The sequence below is a fragment of the Nicotiana sylvestris genome, chromosome 9 (assembly GCF_000393655.2).
Source record: "Nicotiana sylvestris chromosome 9, ASM39365v2, whole genome shotgun sequence".
NCBI classification, from domain to species: Eukaryota; Viridiplantae; Streptophyta; class Magnoliopsida; order Solanales; family Solanaceae; genus Nicotiana; species Nicotiana sylvestris.
In genome coordinates this window covers 146,818,128-146,835,874 of record NC_091065.1, presented here as the reverse complement: position 1 = coordinate 146,835,874, position 17,747 = coordinate 146,818,128, and the positions used below count along the sequence as shown (strand labels likewise).

The following is a 17,747-nucleotide window of genomic DNA, read 5'->3' as shown; positions in this document are numbered from 1 at the left end:
CTCTATTTGCTTTGTGTGTGATTGTGTGCTAGTTAACCTACGATATTCCACAACACTTTTTATGGCTGGCAACAAGGGAAGTGATTTTAACAATGGAAAATTGGAGGAAGAGGAAGATCACCTATATTAGTTGGTGTTGATCACCTCCTTTTGCATTGTAAAGTGGATTCAAGACTATGAATGGTGGTCTTTTATTAGTTTTAATTGCAAGACGGGCAAAGTGAAAGAAGCATTGTACAGTTGGGCCTACAAGAGTAGGAATAGAAGTTCAAGGGCGTGAAAGTTTGCTCCCCTAGCCATTATGTGAGTTATATGGAAAGAGATAAATAGGAGAGAGCTTTTGAAGGAGTGGAGCTAGACTTATTAAGTTGCAAAATAGTCTTTTGTCTCTAGCTTCTTTTAGGTGTATTTACGATATGCCTATATATAGAGATGATTGAGTATCTTTTGTAGAGAACCATATTTTGGTACGTACTTAGGTTCTCTTTTTTGAGTTCTCCCTTTTGGTTAATAATATTATTTACGTTATCAACAAAAAATCTTTGCTAATTGAGAGCAAGTAAAATCACGCAAGCGAGTAACAGAATTTGTCATGTACTTTTTTTTGTTAATTATTTTACAACTCTGCTTCACTGCCTTGTATCGTAGTATTTTGGATGAAAAGGAAAATCAATACTATGCTAAGGCAACATGTAAAAAACTTTTGAAGAAAATGTCATGCTGACTTAATTTGTATTGTGGCTCTAGTTATAACAGATTCGAATTTAAATATGGCGAGGAGTCATTGCTTCAATGTGATTCCTAGCCAAAGAACTTTTATGAGTTTATGTTCAATTGCTTAATATCATAAGAACTTGTGCACTATCATATCAAATTAACATACAAGTTACAACATGAGGTAACTTTTAAAATCAAGCCTAACCTGGATAATGTAATAATAACCTGTAATAATGAATCATATTGCATTGATGTTTTGTAAAAATTATAGACATTTGTCAGGTAATATAACTTAAACTCCATTATTATTCTCTTGGGTCGACTGTGAGAGAGAGAAAGAAAGAAAGAGAGAGAGCATGCATTATTTTGGAAGTCACGTCAAAAAGTTTTCTTGAGAAGAATCATGCAAATGTTGCTAAAAGGGAGCCAAAAATTACATGCATTTCATGCCTTTTTTTAGTTTAATACTCTCCCCCCTCTCCAAACGTGCTTTCAGTGCTAATGAAAATTGCATTACCATTATATCAAACAATCTCTCTATTATCATTGTTATTATTCTTCTTCTTTGTCTCTCTTTGGTACTTGCAAATCTTGATTTTGTTTATCTTCTGATAATGGGAAGGCCTCCTTGTTGTGATAAAGCAAATATCAAAAGAGGCCCGTGGACTGCTGAGGAAGATGCAAAAATTCTTGCTTATGTAGCCTCTCATGGAATTGGCAACTGGACGTTGGTCCCTCAGAAAGCAGGTTTGATCAATGCACTATATTCCATTTGTCGAGGCAGATGCACTATATATAGTTCTAACGAGTTCAATTGAATTCAGTATTTTTTACACATAAATATATAAATATGTATGTGAATATAACGAAAATTCAACAAAATACTAAATTTCGAACTCATACTTGGACACTCCATATTTATATTCTGATTCCGTTATATTCTGAATCTGTCTCTATTTGTCGATCATATATATCTACTCAAAAGTGATAATTGGTACAAATCTTATTGGATGAATTTGAAGGTCTCAATAGGTGTGGAAAAAGTTGTAGGCTCAGATGGACCAATTATCTACGCCCTGATCTTAAGCATGACAACTTCACACCTCAAGAAGAAGAGTGCATCCTTGAGCTTCACAAAACCATTGGTAGCAGGTTAGTTTTTTTTTTTAATCCTAATCTTCCTTGGTTTGCAAGTAAATAATTTGGTGTATTTGGTACGACAAAAGTTACTTTTTTACATAAAAATGTTTTCAAAAAAGGACTTATTTTATGAAAAATATTTTCCAATATTTGATTGAAGAGAGAAATATTTTCCCAAAAAAATATTACTACTAAAGATTGATAATATTATTAGCAAACTGGATAGTGGTTTTAATGAAAGTTTGAGTACTAAAGATTGATATAATGTCTAAGTATTGGTCAAAGCAATGATATGAAGTTAAGAGTACAGATAATATTAAGGAAAGTGTCTTCCACACACCCTCTTTTGGTGGAAAATATTTTCTAACAGCCAAACATCTAAAAATATTTTCTGAAAAATATTTTCTCAATTAACAACTTGTGGTTTGTAACAACTTGTATTGTCTCAGGTGGTCTTTAATAGCAAAGCAATTACCTGGGAGAACAGATAATGACGTCAAAAATTACTGGAACACAAAACTCAAGAAAAAGCTTGTGAACATGGGAATTGATCCTGTAACACATAAACCATTTGCTCAAGTCTTTGCTGAGTATGGAAAAATCAGTGGCCTTCCAATTCAAAATACAAGAAATAATATCTGTTTGCCCAACAATACCACTGAAATATCAAAGCAATTTCCATTCTCAAGTGGAACTCCACATGACAAATTTGTTCACAACATTATGAATGATCAGTTACAAGAAAACTACTCCACTCAGAAATACACATGGGATCTTAAGCCTCAGTATCAAGTCATCCATGAGGAGACTCTTCAAACAAACAGTTTTAGTGAAGTCTCCCCCTTGATTTCATCAGCAACTTCTTTTAACCCAACAGTATTCAGCTCATCGTCTTCTTACGCTTCCGTGCAATCTCAGGTTCGAGTTAATTTTACGTATGACCATTAAAGAAACCCTCTATAACAGTAAATCCACATTAAAGTAACTAATTTTTATACACTATAACAGTAAATCCGCAAAATTTTGCCCACAATAATAGTAAAGTCACCTTGATGGCAGGAGCGAAGGTATATAGCCCTAAGGGTGGTCAACTGACCACTCTTTGTCGAAAAATTACATTATATATGTAGGTAAAATATTAGATTTTAATGGTATATAACATATATTGAACACCCTTTATAGGGTATTTTCTTTGCTTATTTCAAGTCGAGTGACCATGCGTAAAATTAATCTTATCAGGTTCATACCACGGCATGTTCTTCGTCAACATCTACTTGGAACGAGTTTGTACTTGGAGATCTGTGTACATCCACAGATACAGAGCAAAAACAGGAATACCAACTCCAAGCTGGGATATATTTGTCAAAGGATCTGTCAAGTTCAGTTCACAAGGACAATCCCACTTGTGGGGAAGTGACTGAAGTTGAGGAAAAGCAATCTGTTGAAGAAACCACTTGTTCCTCTGCTGTGGATTCATTCGTGGACACTATCTTGGCTCGCGACAAGCAAATGCTAATGGATTTTCCTCCACTTCTAGATTTGTATCTTGATTATTGACTCTTGATATAATTTCGCGAGTTGGAATAAATGTTAACAGGACTCTTTAATTTGCTTTGCCAATTCCTTTTTCCCCTATTGCTAGGAGCCTGTTTCGAGTTCCTCAGCTTATGTTCTAACTTCTAATAGTAACCATGCATAAGAGATTTTCTATTTCCTTTTTATTATAGACAAAGTAAACGGTGCTACATTTAGTCATTTCAAGAATGAAATGCCCTGCAAAGCAAACTGAAGAAAAGATTTAAACTCGCAAGAGTGAAACCATAGTCATCTGAATGACTAGAAATTCCTTAAGAAATCGAGATCACCCGTAAAAGCATACCATGATCTTATTTTGTAATTAAGTCACACATAAGGAAAGAGAGAGAGTCTAAGTTCCTATAGAGTAAATGAGTAGTTTTTTCGACCTGTCATATAGGTTCACCATGTTGAGCCGCGTACTTTTTGTATACTTAATTCAGAAGCCTAGCTGTTGATAATTGGTGTAGTCTATCTCTTTCAATCTAATACAGCATAACATATTTTCTGGCAAGTCCTCTGTCTTGTTTCCCTGCACCAAATTTACAAGGCATCTTAGATTTTAAGTCTTTGTGAGCAAATTCAATCATCCTCGGGATTGCTAACAGCTACCTGAATTGTTAGACCAAAATCAAGGATGAAGTTCTTTAATCTGTCTTTACAAGATTCCAATCCTTTTCTGGCGATATAACTGAATCTATGAATGTCAAAATCAATCTCAAAATAGTTTTTTCCCTGCAAGTCACCACGACAAATTGTTTCAGTAGGAACGTCAAGGATATATGCTCAATCCTCAAAAAATAAAGGGAAAAGGTCTCATCTTCTATACAAAATCGTCGCATATTTTCCCTTCTCCTTGATGGAGCTCCAATATGGACTTGATGATTTCCATGTGTCAACATATCTCGGGAAAAATATCCAAATTTACCTCTCTAATCTTGACTATGATATAAAATTACCCTCCGCTATACTTCATATTGGAGCTCCGTTTGAGTCAAGGGGAAATATGAGACGTACTATTTGTTAACGGCAAGAGTATGAATGGACCTAGAGTATAATGTAAGATAAAATTAAGATATTTTATAGATATCCAGAGAGCTTGGAGACAACATAATCGGAAGAAAATAAATGCTCTACACAAAAGAGTATTAGATTTACTTTACCAAATAAAATTCGTGTTGAGGACGTGAGAGCACAGGCTTTTCATTGTAAGCGTTCATGAGCTTCTGCTCAGCTGCACTTAACTGAAGATCCTCTATGTTTACAACTCGCGCCAAGAATTTCAATCTGTCCCTGAAGGGTACATTTTTATCTACAGGAAAACCTCTGATCTTCTCTATTTCACCACGAATTAACCTCTGTCATGCAGATAGCAAGCAAAAGAATAGTTAGTCGGGAATTTATTCAGAATAGCCAAAATCATAAGTGCACACTAACAACAACTATATCTGACTACAGGAGCATGTATATTTTTTAAGCAAAATGCACGACCGTACCTGGATATTCTCTTGAAAATGGACTGGAAGTTCTTTTGAGTAATTTTCTGAGAGCTTGAAGTAGAAAACAAAACTCATCCCTTCCCCATTGTGTTGATTTATGAAGATTGTGGGAGGGTACAATGGTATCTGAGATGATAAAACAATCAATTATTTAGTGCCAAAAAACTGAAATGAGAAAACAGTCAATCATTTTTTGTCTAATATTTGATTCAGGAACAAAATGTATGAGGCAGTTTGCTCAATGATCTATTTAACAACTCAACCACTTGAAAATACTAAGTGTATATTAATTTGGTAAAAGAAGTAAAGCCCTAAAATCAACACAGTTTCGGACCTAAACTGACTTTACAAGTCGAATTGTAATTATAGACCTACTCCGCTTGTGTAAATTTCCACATATGCCACTAGAATGGACATTGTTTGACAAGTTGTTCAACAAAAGAATAATGATATATATAAAGTGTTAAGAGAACTAAGGACACACCTGAAGATTTACTACAAGGATTGGAGGAACTACTCCAGATGAATCAACGGCTGGAAGTTCCACAAAACGTGCAATGTGTTCAATTTTTCGTGGTGATAAGAATACATCAACCCCAAAAGGATAAAATGCAGCATGGTTTGGAGCAAACTCTTTCTTCTTGTCCCTGCCAAACAATTTAGAGGGGTTAAACTTGATATTCAATTGAACAGACGTAACCGAAGGAATTTGATTAGAGTTAAAAATACAGTAGAGTCGGACTATGTATTATAAAAACTCAGGTAACAAATCTGGTTCATCAAATAGTGGTATTATCTTACCTAATGTATCTTTTACCACGAACTTTAAAAGTATTTGGCTCAATTGATGACCAAGAGTTGGACAGTTTAGCCGACTGCGGGCTGCATGGAACTTGAGAACCAGCGACTGGTCTTCGCAGAGAGGCCTTTGACGACACTGAAGATGAAAAAGCAGAAATGTTAATAATAAAGCAAGTGAGTGTTTTAACATCAAAAACTCCTGATGTTCACATTGTACTAAGACGATAGAAATAGTCAATATGTGTCAAGTGCAGCCTATGAATTACATATGCTTAGCAAGGAAACAACTGTTATCTGCAGATTACTAAGTATCGATCTATTCAAGATGACATACGAGCATATTATCTACTTTTCCATTTGTCTTAATTTTTTTAGCCATTTAATTGCATCTGTAATGTAATATTGACGTCAACTGGCTTAATATACTATAGCATAAAATTCAAGATAAAATTTCCTTCTTGAAATTATTCACAAAGCAACTTCAGCTTCAATGCCGTCTATATGCAAAGAAAAGTAATCAATTACAGGCTAGGGCCGGGTATTAACAAAATATAAGTTAAAAACACTTACATGATGCAGAATTTGAATAGGCTTCTCTCCGTTTAAAAGATAATATTTTGGTTAGAGATGATTTCCTTCTGGTGCCTGGTGAGCTTGGGATTGCAGATTTTCTCTTTTCGAGCTGAACTCCTTCAGCATTTTTATCCATGTTTCTGCTAGACACTTTCTCAATAGGGCGTGGAACCGTCATTTCATTTTGAGGATTGTGCAATTTCAGCTGAGGATCCTTAGAAGATTTTCTTTTTACAGAAACTTCTCTGACAATATTTGGTTCCGCAATTGCAAATGATTGTTCATGTTTTGCTGCGGACTCAAAAGCAGCATTACTGTTGCAACAAACAGTATCATAAAACCTTGGAGAAATAACAGTTGAAAAAGATCCACTGCCACTCTGTGAAAATACTGCAAATTTTGAAGTTACAGAAAACATTGATCACTTATATCCTGCCCATCAATTTCTATGTTTTTACAAGGAAAAGAACTGACGAGGGATGTAACACGAGCAGAGGTTGACCTATGCTATACAGAGAGGGGTCACCGGCACCCGTAAAATTCGGCAAAAATTCCATGTATACATGTATATGTTCTTAGAAAATAGTAATATATTAGTACTGGGCACCCTATGTAGAAAGCAGATTTTGGTTGAATCCAAAAGTGCACCTGTGACCTTCAACTCCTGGTTCCGCACGAGGAGACATCATGCGCGTCAAATTCATGAAAGACATTAAAACAACGACTATGAATGTTTATTTACTCAGATGAATTACCATCTTGCGCGCTATGAAAATCATTGCTACTTTCCGATTCAATCATCACCTCAGGCCCAGAGTCAAATTCTGCATTTCCTGTTTAGGCCAAATAAAACACTTAGAGTCATATTCCAATCTAGCCAGTCCTACAAAATTTGCCGAGGGGAAGCTATAATCCAAAAGTATGAAAAGAACACTGTGCTTTTGTCTATGTTCCAGCTTCATAATTTTACCAAAACAGTCAAGACATTTCAATAGGCAAGCATATATTAAAAGCAAAAAGTAAGAAATCAAACATGTAGTCAACAAATAGAAGCAGAATTCAACATAGTAGTCAAATGTTTCATGATCAAAACTAATCCTATATTGTTATTAACTCATCTTTAAGCTAAGGAAGAAAAAAAAAGGCAATGCTTTATTGCAACAACAGAATCACAATCAATATAGATGATGGCTTGAGAAGGAAATCAGCTAATCGTGTTCCTTTTTTAAAATAATTTGTCAGTCCAACTTGAGCCACCTCGACTATTCTAGTGGGAAGTTGCTACCTTTTTTGGGTATAAATATTCCGACCAATTCAAATTCGCAACGTAGGGGCCCACTAAAGGAGAAAAGTGCTTCCTATCAGGAGTTTCTCCATTCTCACGTTTTAAACCCAAGAAATATGGAGGGAATTCATCCATCCCACCACACTCGTTGATGGAACATGCTAGCTCTCACCAGTTAGATACCTAGTATCAGATAACTCTATCGCCGAAATTTAGACAACCGGTACCAAATAACTCTGCCCTTAAAGCTTAGACAGATAGGAAGAGAAATCAGCTAAGAATTATACCTTTGGATGTAGTTATGGAGCAAGAAATATTCTTAGAAGATGGTTCAATCTTATTGAGCTTGTGAGATACAGTGTTCCTCCCTTCTTGATGTTTCTTCATATGAAGATCATTCATTCCTATGCACCTTCTAGTTTTTGATCCACACGCTCCCATTTTCTTCTTTCAAATTCTCAAAAACACAACAAATTGGAATTTTAACAAAATTACAACTGATAGGATAAGAATGAATATTGCAAGAACTTTTTTGTCTAATTATATGAAACAACTAATGTTCTAGTAAATTCAACTTTTGAGAAAATTCCTTTTTTGGGTTCTTAAAATGATACCAAATTCATCAAACTACTACTGCAATTTCCAAAAGGGACAACTTTATAAATGGCAAAGTTTAATAGGTTGGAGTGGATAATTTGTCAACGACAATATTCCTCGACCGTCCACATGACTAAGGTTATGTACCAAATTTTCATGTGCGAGTACCGTGTTTCTTTATAATTCTTGCTACGTAAAATTCCATAAAATAAGCTAATTTATTGATGACGTGTCTTAATATAATCCTTGTCACTTTCATAAGAAGCTTGAAGAATATAACCAAATTATCATGTAGAAATACATCTCTTAGTGGGTAAATAACTTATTTATTCATCACTGGAGTTAAGACTCAGGGCCGAAATTAAGGGGAAGAGGTTCGCTCAAAATTATATTGTGCATATAAGGTGAAATTTCTTTAATGTATAGTATTTATTAGATGTTGAATCCATTTAGCTCTTCATATACTTACTCTTTTTATATTTTGAATTCGCATGGTGAAAATTCTACCTTCGCCATTATATGTTAATTCAATAAATGCAAGACATACCTTTCATACTTATATTTGTCACTTATCCATAGTCAAAATGATATATTCTCGGATTAACTTTTTATTGTTAAAAATTAAATTGCTCGATTTGATAGAAATACGAATGCAGGTAAGTATAAAGTATCAGGTCTAGGGGACCCATAACTGAATTGTAAAAGTTGGAGACATGATGCTGTGGTACAAAATCTGCAAGTGGAACCACAGCAAATGTTGTAGAAGAGAGAAGATGCAATGTTGTGAGCACACGTGTTACTTCTTACAAGATCAAAACTCTGAGTGTTAATAATGCGTTTGGTTAAATAAAATCTAACAAACATTCTTTCCGATAAAATGATTGAAACGTCCTCAAAATCATTAAGATTATAATTTAAAACATGTAAAATGACGAACAACAAAAATGATATGGAGAGGAATTAAGGATTTGTTTTGAGAATAGTATTTGAAGGATTACCAAAAAAATATTAGAAATAAAATAATAAGAATATTAGTCAAACCAAAAGTGCTCTTAAGATGAAATGAAAAGCCAAGAGTAACCAACTTATGGCATATGCTTTGACTTTGACTTATAAGTACTTTTGGTGTTCATAAATAAACAGTAATATCAAAGAATGCCATCATTCATAATTATGTCATATATGTGCAGTGAAAGTGAAATTCATTGAGAAAAAAGAAATACAAGGACTGGTCATACATGAAGTAATTGATAACAGAGGAACCTAGATTCTGAATTAGTACAAATTATAAGTCCGTACTAATTCAAACAACAAGGGGCAGAGGAATAAAAATTACTCTAGGAGTGTATTCAGAAGGCAATATAACATGGGACATACCAGCACCGGCCAAAACTAAAAAAAAAAGGTATATAACTAACTTTTTGCAACTCCCGCTTTAGCAGATTGATCATCAGATATACCAAATACAAACAAAAGGATCAAGTAAAACCAAATAAAGAGAGTAAAACTTAAACCAAAAGGCTAGTCCTCAGTTCACTTGAGCTAGTAAATTTTTTTACTTCGATTCTCTATTGGTTGACAGAAGTGACCTGTTGCCACTCCCCATCAACTGCTTCTTTCCACAATGTAACATCGTTGTCCCCAGCCGCCACTGCCAACAAGTTTCCGGTTAGAGACCATGAAACCCTCCAAACAGGAGTCTTGAAGTCTTTAAGAACCTTTCCCTCCCACTGATCTCCCTCCTTCGCAACAGTCCATATGACAACTGTACCATCCTCTGAAGCACTAGCAATTGTCGATTTAGGAAGTCCCAAGTTTGGTGCCCAGGCTACATCCCGCACCCAGTTAGTGTGCATCTGTAGTGCAGGGAAGCAGTCCATCTTCCAAACACCATTATATAACTTCCAAACCTTCACGGTGTTATCACAGCCACCGGATGCCAGCTTCTGAACAGGTTCAAGAACACCTGAACCAACTAAGGCACCAGGAGCCATTGATGGTGCCCATGAGACTGCTGTTACCCCAACTGGATGTGCTTGGTCAATTTTTGTAGTGTCCCAAAGACCATCTGACCTAGCAGTGTGAACTGAGATACTACCATCAGAAGAACCACAAGCCAAGCACAGCCCAAGTTCATGAGGAGCCCATGAAATAGAGTTAACCGATGATATATGGTCGCTAAAAACATGAGCTTGTGTCCACTCATTTTGATTGCCTTCCTTCCAGATTACAACTTTTCCATCATAGGAGCAGGAAGCAAGGATTGAGCCAAATTTAGGGTGTGCCCAAGCAACTTGCCAGACAGGACCAGTATGGCCACTCAGAGTGGCAAGGTGCTGTGAAGTTGAGTTGTTGCTGACTCCAACTATTTTTATGGTCATATCAGATGATGCTGTGGCCACTCGTTTCCCATAATAGTCCATGGAAACATCATGAACTATGTCATTGTGACCTGTTTCAATCTTCTGTGCAGGCATCTTTTCTTTTGCCACTACACAATGTCTCTCAGCTCCTATAATTTATTGGTCAGTTAATTTTTGTAAATGTCAGTTTAATTGATCATACACGCAATTCAAGCAACTATACGAAATATTCATATACATCACAAGTGATTCACATGACTAACTTTCAATGCTTTCTGTATCGCAAATCAAAACTTTGTAGTGAGCATATTGGTTAATCACTCTAGATTCCAAATTAAGGTAAATCAAAATCCTCTCCACTAACCTAATGTGACACTGTCCTAGTAAAAATTAGAAAGACTACCTCAACCCGGATTCCTATAATCAGCTACAAATTTTCTAGTTGGCTTCTTTATTCACATACTTGTACTATGAATGATTCAATGTCCTTACGTTGTAGACTAACATTTTTCTTAGAATTTCAACAAAGGTAATCCATTGAGATGAAAATACTAAAATCATATACCCTAACCTAAACTAGTCTAATGCTACCAGAAATATTTTTAACTGTGATATATCTACTGAAGTTATTAGGCTACTTCCATATAAAGGACGATATAGATTTTCCCAAAATTCCTTTCCATAAAGTGACTGCTGTCCGCAAAAGATATCACACTTTCTTTTTCTACTAACCAAGATATCTATGAGGGCTATGGCGCATAATTCGAAACTTGTGGATAATCGGTCCACCACTCTACCCTTATGGCAGGTTCAAACCTGTGACGTGAGCGGTGCACCTAATCTACACATCACACGTTGTGCTCTTACCACTAGACCGAAGCCCCGGGGGCTCAACAGATATCACATCGTTCTAAAGAAGACTCCAACATATGTTTATCATAACTCAATCAATCACAAACGTATTAGGGCTGGCCATATGATTCTTCCATATCTAGGCTAATATAAGCACACACAAAAATGGATGTGCATATATTCAAAAAACACAAAGGGGGACAACGCCTAACAAACATAAAATTATATTTAACTCATCCACACATTCATAAACAATTTTTTGAATCTAATACAAATGTTAAAAATAAAAACGATCTATATATTTGCAGATATAAATTTGTGGATCTCCTATAACTATCTTTTAGTGCACTACTGGACCTCCTGGAAATATTTTCTTAGCTTCCTATCTAAGGGAAAATTTTATTTTTTGTGACGGTGTTGTGCAGTCCAACTTGCACCCACCTCGACTAATCCATTGAGTACCCGTTACCTCCCACCAGCACAGACACCACATAACTCTACCCACCAAGGCTAGGCAGGTTGGAAATATATATCATTTTTTTCGCTTCCAATTATTCGATTAACACAAGAATTCTCTCTAAAATTGACAAAATTCAGATGAGTAAAAAACCAAATCATGGATCGATGAAGCCCAATTAAACACAAAGAAATCAGAGATATCAGAAAAAAACAAAAATACAAATGTAAGCTTGATAGATCTAGCATTTTTCCTTGGGTCACAAACCGGGTCGATCCGAAAAAGAATAAAGAGAAGGCAAAAAAAGCATGGCAAAATTATAGTTTTCAGGACGAACATACAGATCTTAATATAATCTGATGAAATTATGGGATAACGAGGAAGCTTTTTACCTGTAACTGTAATAGAATGTTTCAGAGTCAAGCGATGGGATGGAGAAAATAGCGCAACTCGAATCTGCAGAGAGAGAACTGAACTGTCTAATGTGGAAAGCTTATTTGTGCAGCAAATCTATAAGTTATTCATAGTTGATGTTTACCTTGAATTTGAGTTTTGTTACGAAATAAAAGCAATTTACTAAAACATGAACAAGAAGTAAAATAATTTAGTAAAACACTAATAAGAAATAGAGATAGAGAGAAAGGAAGAGATTTTTTTTTTTAAATTGTGTTATTTTCTTATCTATTACAAAGCCTTTATATAGGCATGAAAAGTGAAGAAAATATGTCATGGAATATTTCATGAACATAGAAAATATGTCATTGAATATGTCATTAACCATTTGAGAGAAAGATCATGGAGGAAGAGTAGACATCCACCATATTTTGATTTTTATCATAACACTCCCCCTTGGATGTCCATAAATAATGTGCCTCGTTAAAACCTTATTAGGAAAAAACCCTATGGGAAAAAAATCCTAATGAAGGAAAAAGAGTACACATATTTAGAAATACGCCTTTTGGTTGCCTCGTTAAAAATCTTGCAAAGAAAACCCAATGGGACAAAACCTTGTAAGGGAAAAAGAGTACAACGTGTATTAACTCCCCCTGATGAGATCATCAGTTCACATCGTTAAGCCTTCGTATCCCAATCTTGTACACTAGTTTCTTGAAGGTTGACGCCGGTAGATATTTGGTGAACAAATCAGCCATATTATCACTTGAACGGATCCGCTGCACATTAATATCACCATTCTTTTGAAGATCATGTGTGAACAATAATTTAGGTGAAATGTATTTTGTCTTAACTCCTTTATGAATCCTCCCTTTAATTGGGCTATGCATGTTGTATTTTCTTCATACAAAACTGTGGGTAGTTTATCACACTTCAAATCACATTTGTCTCGAATAAGATGTATAGTAGACCTCAACCATACACATTCTCGACTTGCTTCATGAATAGCAATTATCTCAGCATGATTAGAAGAAGTAGCCACGATTGATTGTTTTGTCGATCGCCAAGATATGACAGTGCCACACATGTAAACACATAACATGTTTGAGATCAAGCCTTGTGTGTGTCAGATAAATACTCCACATCGACATAACCAGCAAGATCGGTATTGCAATCATTGCCATAAAATAAGCCCACATTGGTAATCCCCCTTAGATAACGCAATATGTGCTTGATTTTATTCCAATTTCTCCTTGAGCGGAGCTATATCTTGTTAAGACATTAACTGAAAAAGTTATGTCATGCCTTGTAGTGTTAGCAAGATATATTAGCGCACCAATTGCATTAAGATATGGTACTTTAGGACCAAGAAGCTCTTCATTATTTTCATGAGGTCGGAGTGGATCTTTATTTATATCGAGTAATCTCACAACCATCGGGGTACTTAATGGATGTGCTTTATCCACATAGAAGCTCTTTAAAATCTTTTTAGTGTATGCTGATTGAAGGACAAAAATTCTATCTTTCATATATTCAATTTGTAGACCAAGACAAAATTTTGTCTTTCCAAGATCTTTCATTTCAAATTCTTTCTTTAAACAGTCTACTGCTTTAGGAAGCTCTCCGGGAGTTCTAATGATATTTGAATCATCAACATACATGGCGATTATAACGAATTCAAATCCATATCCTTTTATAAGGACACAAGGACAAATTGAATTATTCTTATACCCTTCTTTCAACAAGTACTCTCTCGGGCGATTATACCATATGCGCCCTGATTGTTTCAATCCGTATAAGAATTTTTGAAGCTTTATTTAATAAATTTCTTGGAAACCTTAATATGCTCCAAGACAATTTAAATCTTTCAATGATATCCACTATACGCATATCAAGTTTTTCATATATTGCCAGATTAAAACCTGAAGTGACTATATCCACTATAAGAGAACATGTCTCCATATATTCAATGTGAGGATATTTACTAATTTTCTTGTGCCACAAGTCGTCTTTATGTCTATCGACTTGAACCTTTCGCACAATAACACATTTATACCTCAATTGACTTTATACTTTCAGGTGTTGGACTATCCGTCCAACTTCACATTTTTCAAGTGAAGTCAATTTCATTGCGTATTTTTTATTTGGCCAATCTTTTATCCGTCCAAATTTCATGACAGATTTGATCTCAAGATCCTCGTCAATATTAATCATATTGAGCGCTACATTATATTAACAATATTGTCGACAATCATTTTATGTCGGTTCCATTATTACCCAATAAAGACATAACTTATTGAGATCTCTTTATTTCATTATTTTCAGGTACCTGAGCCTTTCCCATGAGGTCTTATGAAGTGTTATGTCGTGGTGCTCTTCTAGGGCACTTGCCTCCTTATTATGACCATGTTGAATATTTGTCCCTCTCCTTCTTCAAGGAGTTTTACCTTTGGAACCGATTGGTCTGTTACACTTCATGCGTGCCATAGACTCTGTCCCTCATGGACTTTATTCTATTTGGAGCATTAGCAGCTGAAATATGACATTTAGCTTTGGGTCAGCAAATGCGTCTGGCAATAATTTGTAAATGAATTATCACTTGAACTTCAAGTTTATATTTTCTTGTACGAGGATCTATATGTATTCATAATAATTCATTTCACGTATCACTTTCTCAGCTGCCCATTTTCTCCCCCTAATGTTGGAATCACCAACACATTTCCCAACCATCTTTGGGAACTCATCTTTGTGCATTTTGGTGGCATAATTAAATCATATAGCACATCCATATTTCTATATAGAAATTATTTGGTTCCTGACCCTGAACCGATTGTGATAGGGAGAAATTTTTATAACTTGGCTAGATGCGTACAAGTGCTGCTGTATATTAAATAATAAATCTCATACCAAATTTCGTTTTTGGGAGTTTTGTTCTCATAACCAATGATTTAGCTATAATTGGAGGCATACAATTTCTGCTAAACCAACTTGGATTTAAACCAGTATTATTAAGATAAATCATCATAATTTATATTCTGGAATTGTGCTCTAATAATTTGAGCAAGCAATCTTGCAAAAACCAAACTGCAAGTTGATAACAAATGCACATGTGACCATAAAATAGATGCATCTATTAAAATCATATAATAGTAAACGGTCCACATGGCAGGTGACTGGGCCCATATATATATCACCTTTTATTACTTCCAGAAATCAAAGGATTCAATCTCAACCTTTAACTGGTATATCATGAGAATAAGCAGCACAAGAGAATTCTTGAAGAATCTTCTATTCTTCAATATATGTCAATGTAATTCTTAATTAATTTTTCGCATCATAATTGAACCGATATGGTCAACCGGTCATGCCAATTAATATTTATTTTAGTAAATCTCTAGTTTACTTGTGGCATATGATTCCAGCATCATGCTTATATTTGTGTAGTACAAATAGAAAGAAGATCGGGTAACCTTTCATATTTACCCGGTATGATTATAGAAATATGAAGATATTCAATCTTCCTTTCATTTATAGTCTCAATATGCCAATCACTTTGACTTATATATTTGAAACTCAAAAAGTTTCTTTTGAGACTTTACAATATCAATGTCATGAATAAGTTTATTCATCCGGGTAGTAACAAATTAGTTTTTCCGGAGTTCTTAACAACTTTTGTACAACAAGATCTTTTATCATACCATTCATATGGTAAATGTCTCCTTCACGGAGAAAATTATATCATAATAAATTATCATGGTCAAAATCATCATAAGCAAAATCATTTCTTGCTTTAATTTTGCCTTTAATAACTTTTATAAGGCATGACAAAATAATATTTGGCATATCACATGTACGCGACCAATGACATATTCATGTAACCACACAATAATATTTATTCTCTTTATTTTACTCAAACCTCCCTTAGAGGTGAGTTGTGTGGTATTCATATAATCATGAATTGCATGTCTTTATTCATTGCTTTTATCACATATTGCCACATTCAACTTTAGGAATTGGTTTGCATTCTTAATGCTTATCACAAGTCACATTCTCTTCAAGGAATGGATCATAATCAGCGACGTGCGTTATTATTTTCATACCAATTTGATGGTAAGCATTGTCTTCACATTTTGAAGGACTATTTTGAGAACCCTTATTGTTCTCCTTTTATAATCATAGTGATGATTATTATTATTTTGATATGTGGAACGCCCACATTCATTGTTCAACTACCTGTCTTCATTGAAACTTATTATGCACTGTTATCACATTCACTTCAAGAATGGAGCAAATCAAGTGGGACAATTTTTATGACTTTTCATGCAAAATATATTATTTTTCTTTAGTCATCATTATATCATCAATATGGTACATTGGGACTCAAACCCAATGTCTTACCAATATAAAGGCATGTTAGGCCATAATAAATTGGGACTCAAACCCAACTCTTATCATTATGGAGCATCAGGACTTGATCCCGATGTCTTATCCTCAATTAATGGCATAATAGGCTAAACAATATTGAGATTCATTCTCAAGCCTTAATTTCAATCACATGCCAAGAAAGTTATACACAACTAATTTGCAACTTAGCAAATCAAATTTGCTTTCTTAAATAAGTGTACAAATCTCAAATCAGCGTAAAGCTTTATTAATTATTTGTAGCATCTATATGAAATACAATTGTTTGTAGTCAGAATATTTCTTCTAAATTCTATTAGAGTTTAAAAGGATCATAAAATCATTGTCATAATATTTATTGAGTCTCTCTCAAAAATATTGTTGTTTTCGGGGTATACCCTACCTATTGGATTTGATTTAACGCCATGACTTTCCTTCACTCAATTCAACCAAGCAATTAGTGAATAAATTTATCAAAAGTACACCATATAGGTAACAACACATATATAGTACTAATACATAAATTCAGCATTTATATTACCTGAAAAGTGACATTATAGGTAACAACTTACCAGTTGTAGCTTGTGCATCATTCATATAAAATACTTAAAAATGGTAAGTCAGTAGCAAACATCAAGTAGGTCATGGATACTCAAAAATACCTCTTCTAGTAGTCATACTAATCATTGTTTGCTTTCAAATGATACGACCATAAATTATGAAGTATACTTTCTCAATAGCTGGTTTGTTTTCCAAACTTCAAAGAAGTAATTAATCAACCTAGATAAAGATGTGAAGTATTTCTTGTTTTCTTCAAGATGATTTATGCTTTTAATCAGTATGACCAATTTTATTTTATTTTTTATTCCTTTTTTTGGTACTATATGCAAGTGTAAAAATCCAAAAGGAAAAAAATATTCATCCAAGTAAAAGAAAATGTTAAAAGCGGCAGGACAGATTGAAGATAGTTAACACATAAATATGCATAAAATATTCTTGGTTACCATGACATGCATCATATCAACAATTAACTGCTACTATGATTTTAACATACAGAACTTCGAAAATTTTATTCCATTCATGTGATATAAAAG

General features: G+C 34.5%; 3 protein-coding genes across 5 annotated transcripts; 1 reads left to right on the top strand and 2 right to left on the bottom strand.

Moving 5' to 3' along the window:
* The first annotated feature begins 1,256 nt into the window (after window positions 1–1,256).
* On the top strand, window positions 1,257–3,546 carry LOC104216236 (transcription factor MYB35). The gene is made up of 4 exons (XM_009766248.2): window positions 1,257–1,464; window positions 1,740–1,869; window positions 2,307–2,775; window positions 3,097–3,546. The coding sequence occupies exons 1-4, from the start codon at window positions 1,332–1,334 to the stop codon at window positions 3,412–3,414; spliced, it is 1,050 nt and encodes a 349-aa protein (XP_009764550.1). The 5' UTR covers window positions 1,257–1,331; the 3' UTR covers window positions 3,415–3,546.
* A 124-nt stretch (window positions 3,547–3,670) lies between these two features.
* LOC104216237 (uncharacterized) lies at window positions 3,671–8,214 on the bottom strand. 3 transcript variants are annotated; one of them, XM_070156702.1, is made up of 9 exons: window positions 7,878–8,214; window positions 7,061–7,138; window positions 6,303–6,695; window positions 5,733–5,868; window positions 5,416–5,578; window positions 4,929–5,057; window positions 4,591–4,790; window positions 4,045–4,167; window positions 3,671–3,964 (listed from the first exon to the last, which is right to left on the bottom strand). In XM_070156702.1, exons 1-8 carry the CDS (start codon window positions 8,029–8,031, stop codon window positions 4,080–4,082), a joined length of 1,341 nt encoding a protein of 446 aa, XP_070012803.1. In that variant the 5' UTR covers window positions 8,032–8,214; the 3' UTR covers window positions 3,671–3,964; window positions 4,045–4,079. The 3 variants fall into 3 exon arrangements, with proteins under 3 accessions (XP_070012803.1, XP_009764551.1, XP_009764552.1); XM_009766249.2 differs by having other exon boundaries at window positions 4,596–4,790; window positions 7,878–8,212; XM_009766250.2 differs by lacking the exon at window positions 3,671–3,964 and having other exon boundaries at window positions 4,108–4,479; window positions 4,596–4,790.
* A 1,158-nt stretch (window positions 8,215–9,372) lies between these two features.
* On the bottom strand, window positions 9,373–12,527 carry LOC104216238 (protein transport protein SEC13 homolog B-like). Its single transcript, XM_009766252.2, has 2 exons — window positions 12,252–12,527; window positions 9,373–10,699 (listed from the first exon to the last, which is right to left on the bottom strand). Exon 2 carries the CDS (start codon window positions 10,662–10,664, stop codon window positions 9,756–9,758), a length of 909 nt encoding a protein of 302 aa, XP_009764554.1. The 5' UTR covers window positions 10,665–10,699; window positions 12,252–12,527; the 3' UTR covers window positions 9,373–9,755.
* Window positions 12,528–17,747: the final 5,220 nt, after the last annotated feature.

Coding starts and splice junctions, on each gene's coding strand:
- LOC104216238 (XM_009766252.2), bottom strand. CDS start 10,664: ATGCCTGCACAGAAGATTGAAACAGGTCACAATGACATAGTTCATGAT.
- LOC104216237 (XM_009766249.2), bottom strand. CDS start 8,031: ATGGGAGCGTGTGGATCAAAAACTAGAAGGTGCATAGGAATGAATGAT. Junction 5,869..6,302: donor CTATTCAAATTCTGCATCAT/GTAAGTGTTTTT, acceptor TTTCATCTTCAG/TGTCGTCAAAGGCCTCTCTG. Junction 4,168..4,595: donor CTCAACACGAATTTTATTTG/GTAAAGTAAATC, acceptor GGTGACTTGCAG/GGAAAAAACTATTTTGAGAT.
- LOC104216236 (XM_009766248.2), top strand. CDS start 1,332: ATGGGAAGGCCTCCTTGTTGTGATAAAGCAAATATCAAAAGAGGCCCG. Junction 1,465..1,739: donor GTTGGTCCCTCAGAAAGCAG/GTTTGATCAATG, acceptor ATGAATTTGAAG/GTCTCAATAGGTGTGGAAAA. Junction 1,870..2,306: donor CACAAAACCATTGGTAGCAG/GTTAGTTTTTTT, acceptor GTATTGTCTCAG/GTGGTCTTTAATAGCAAAGC.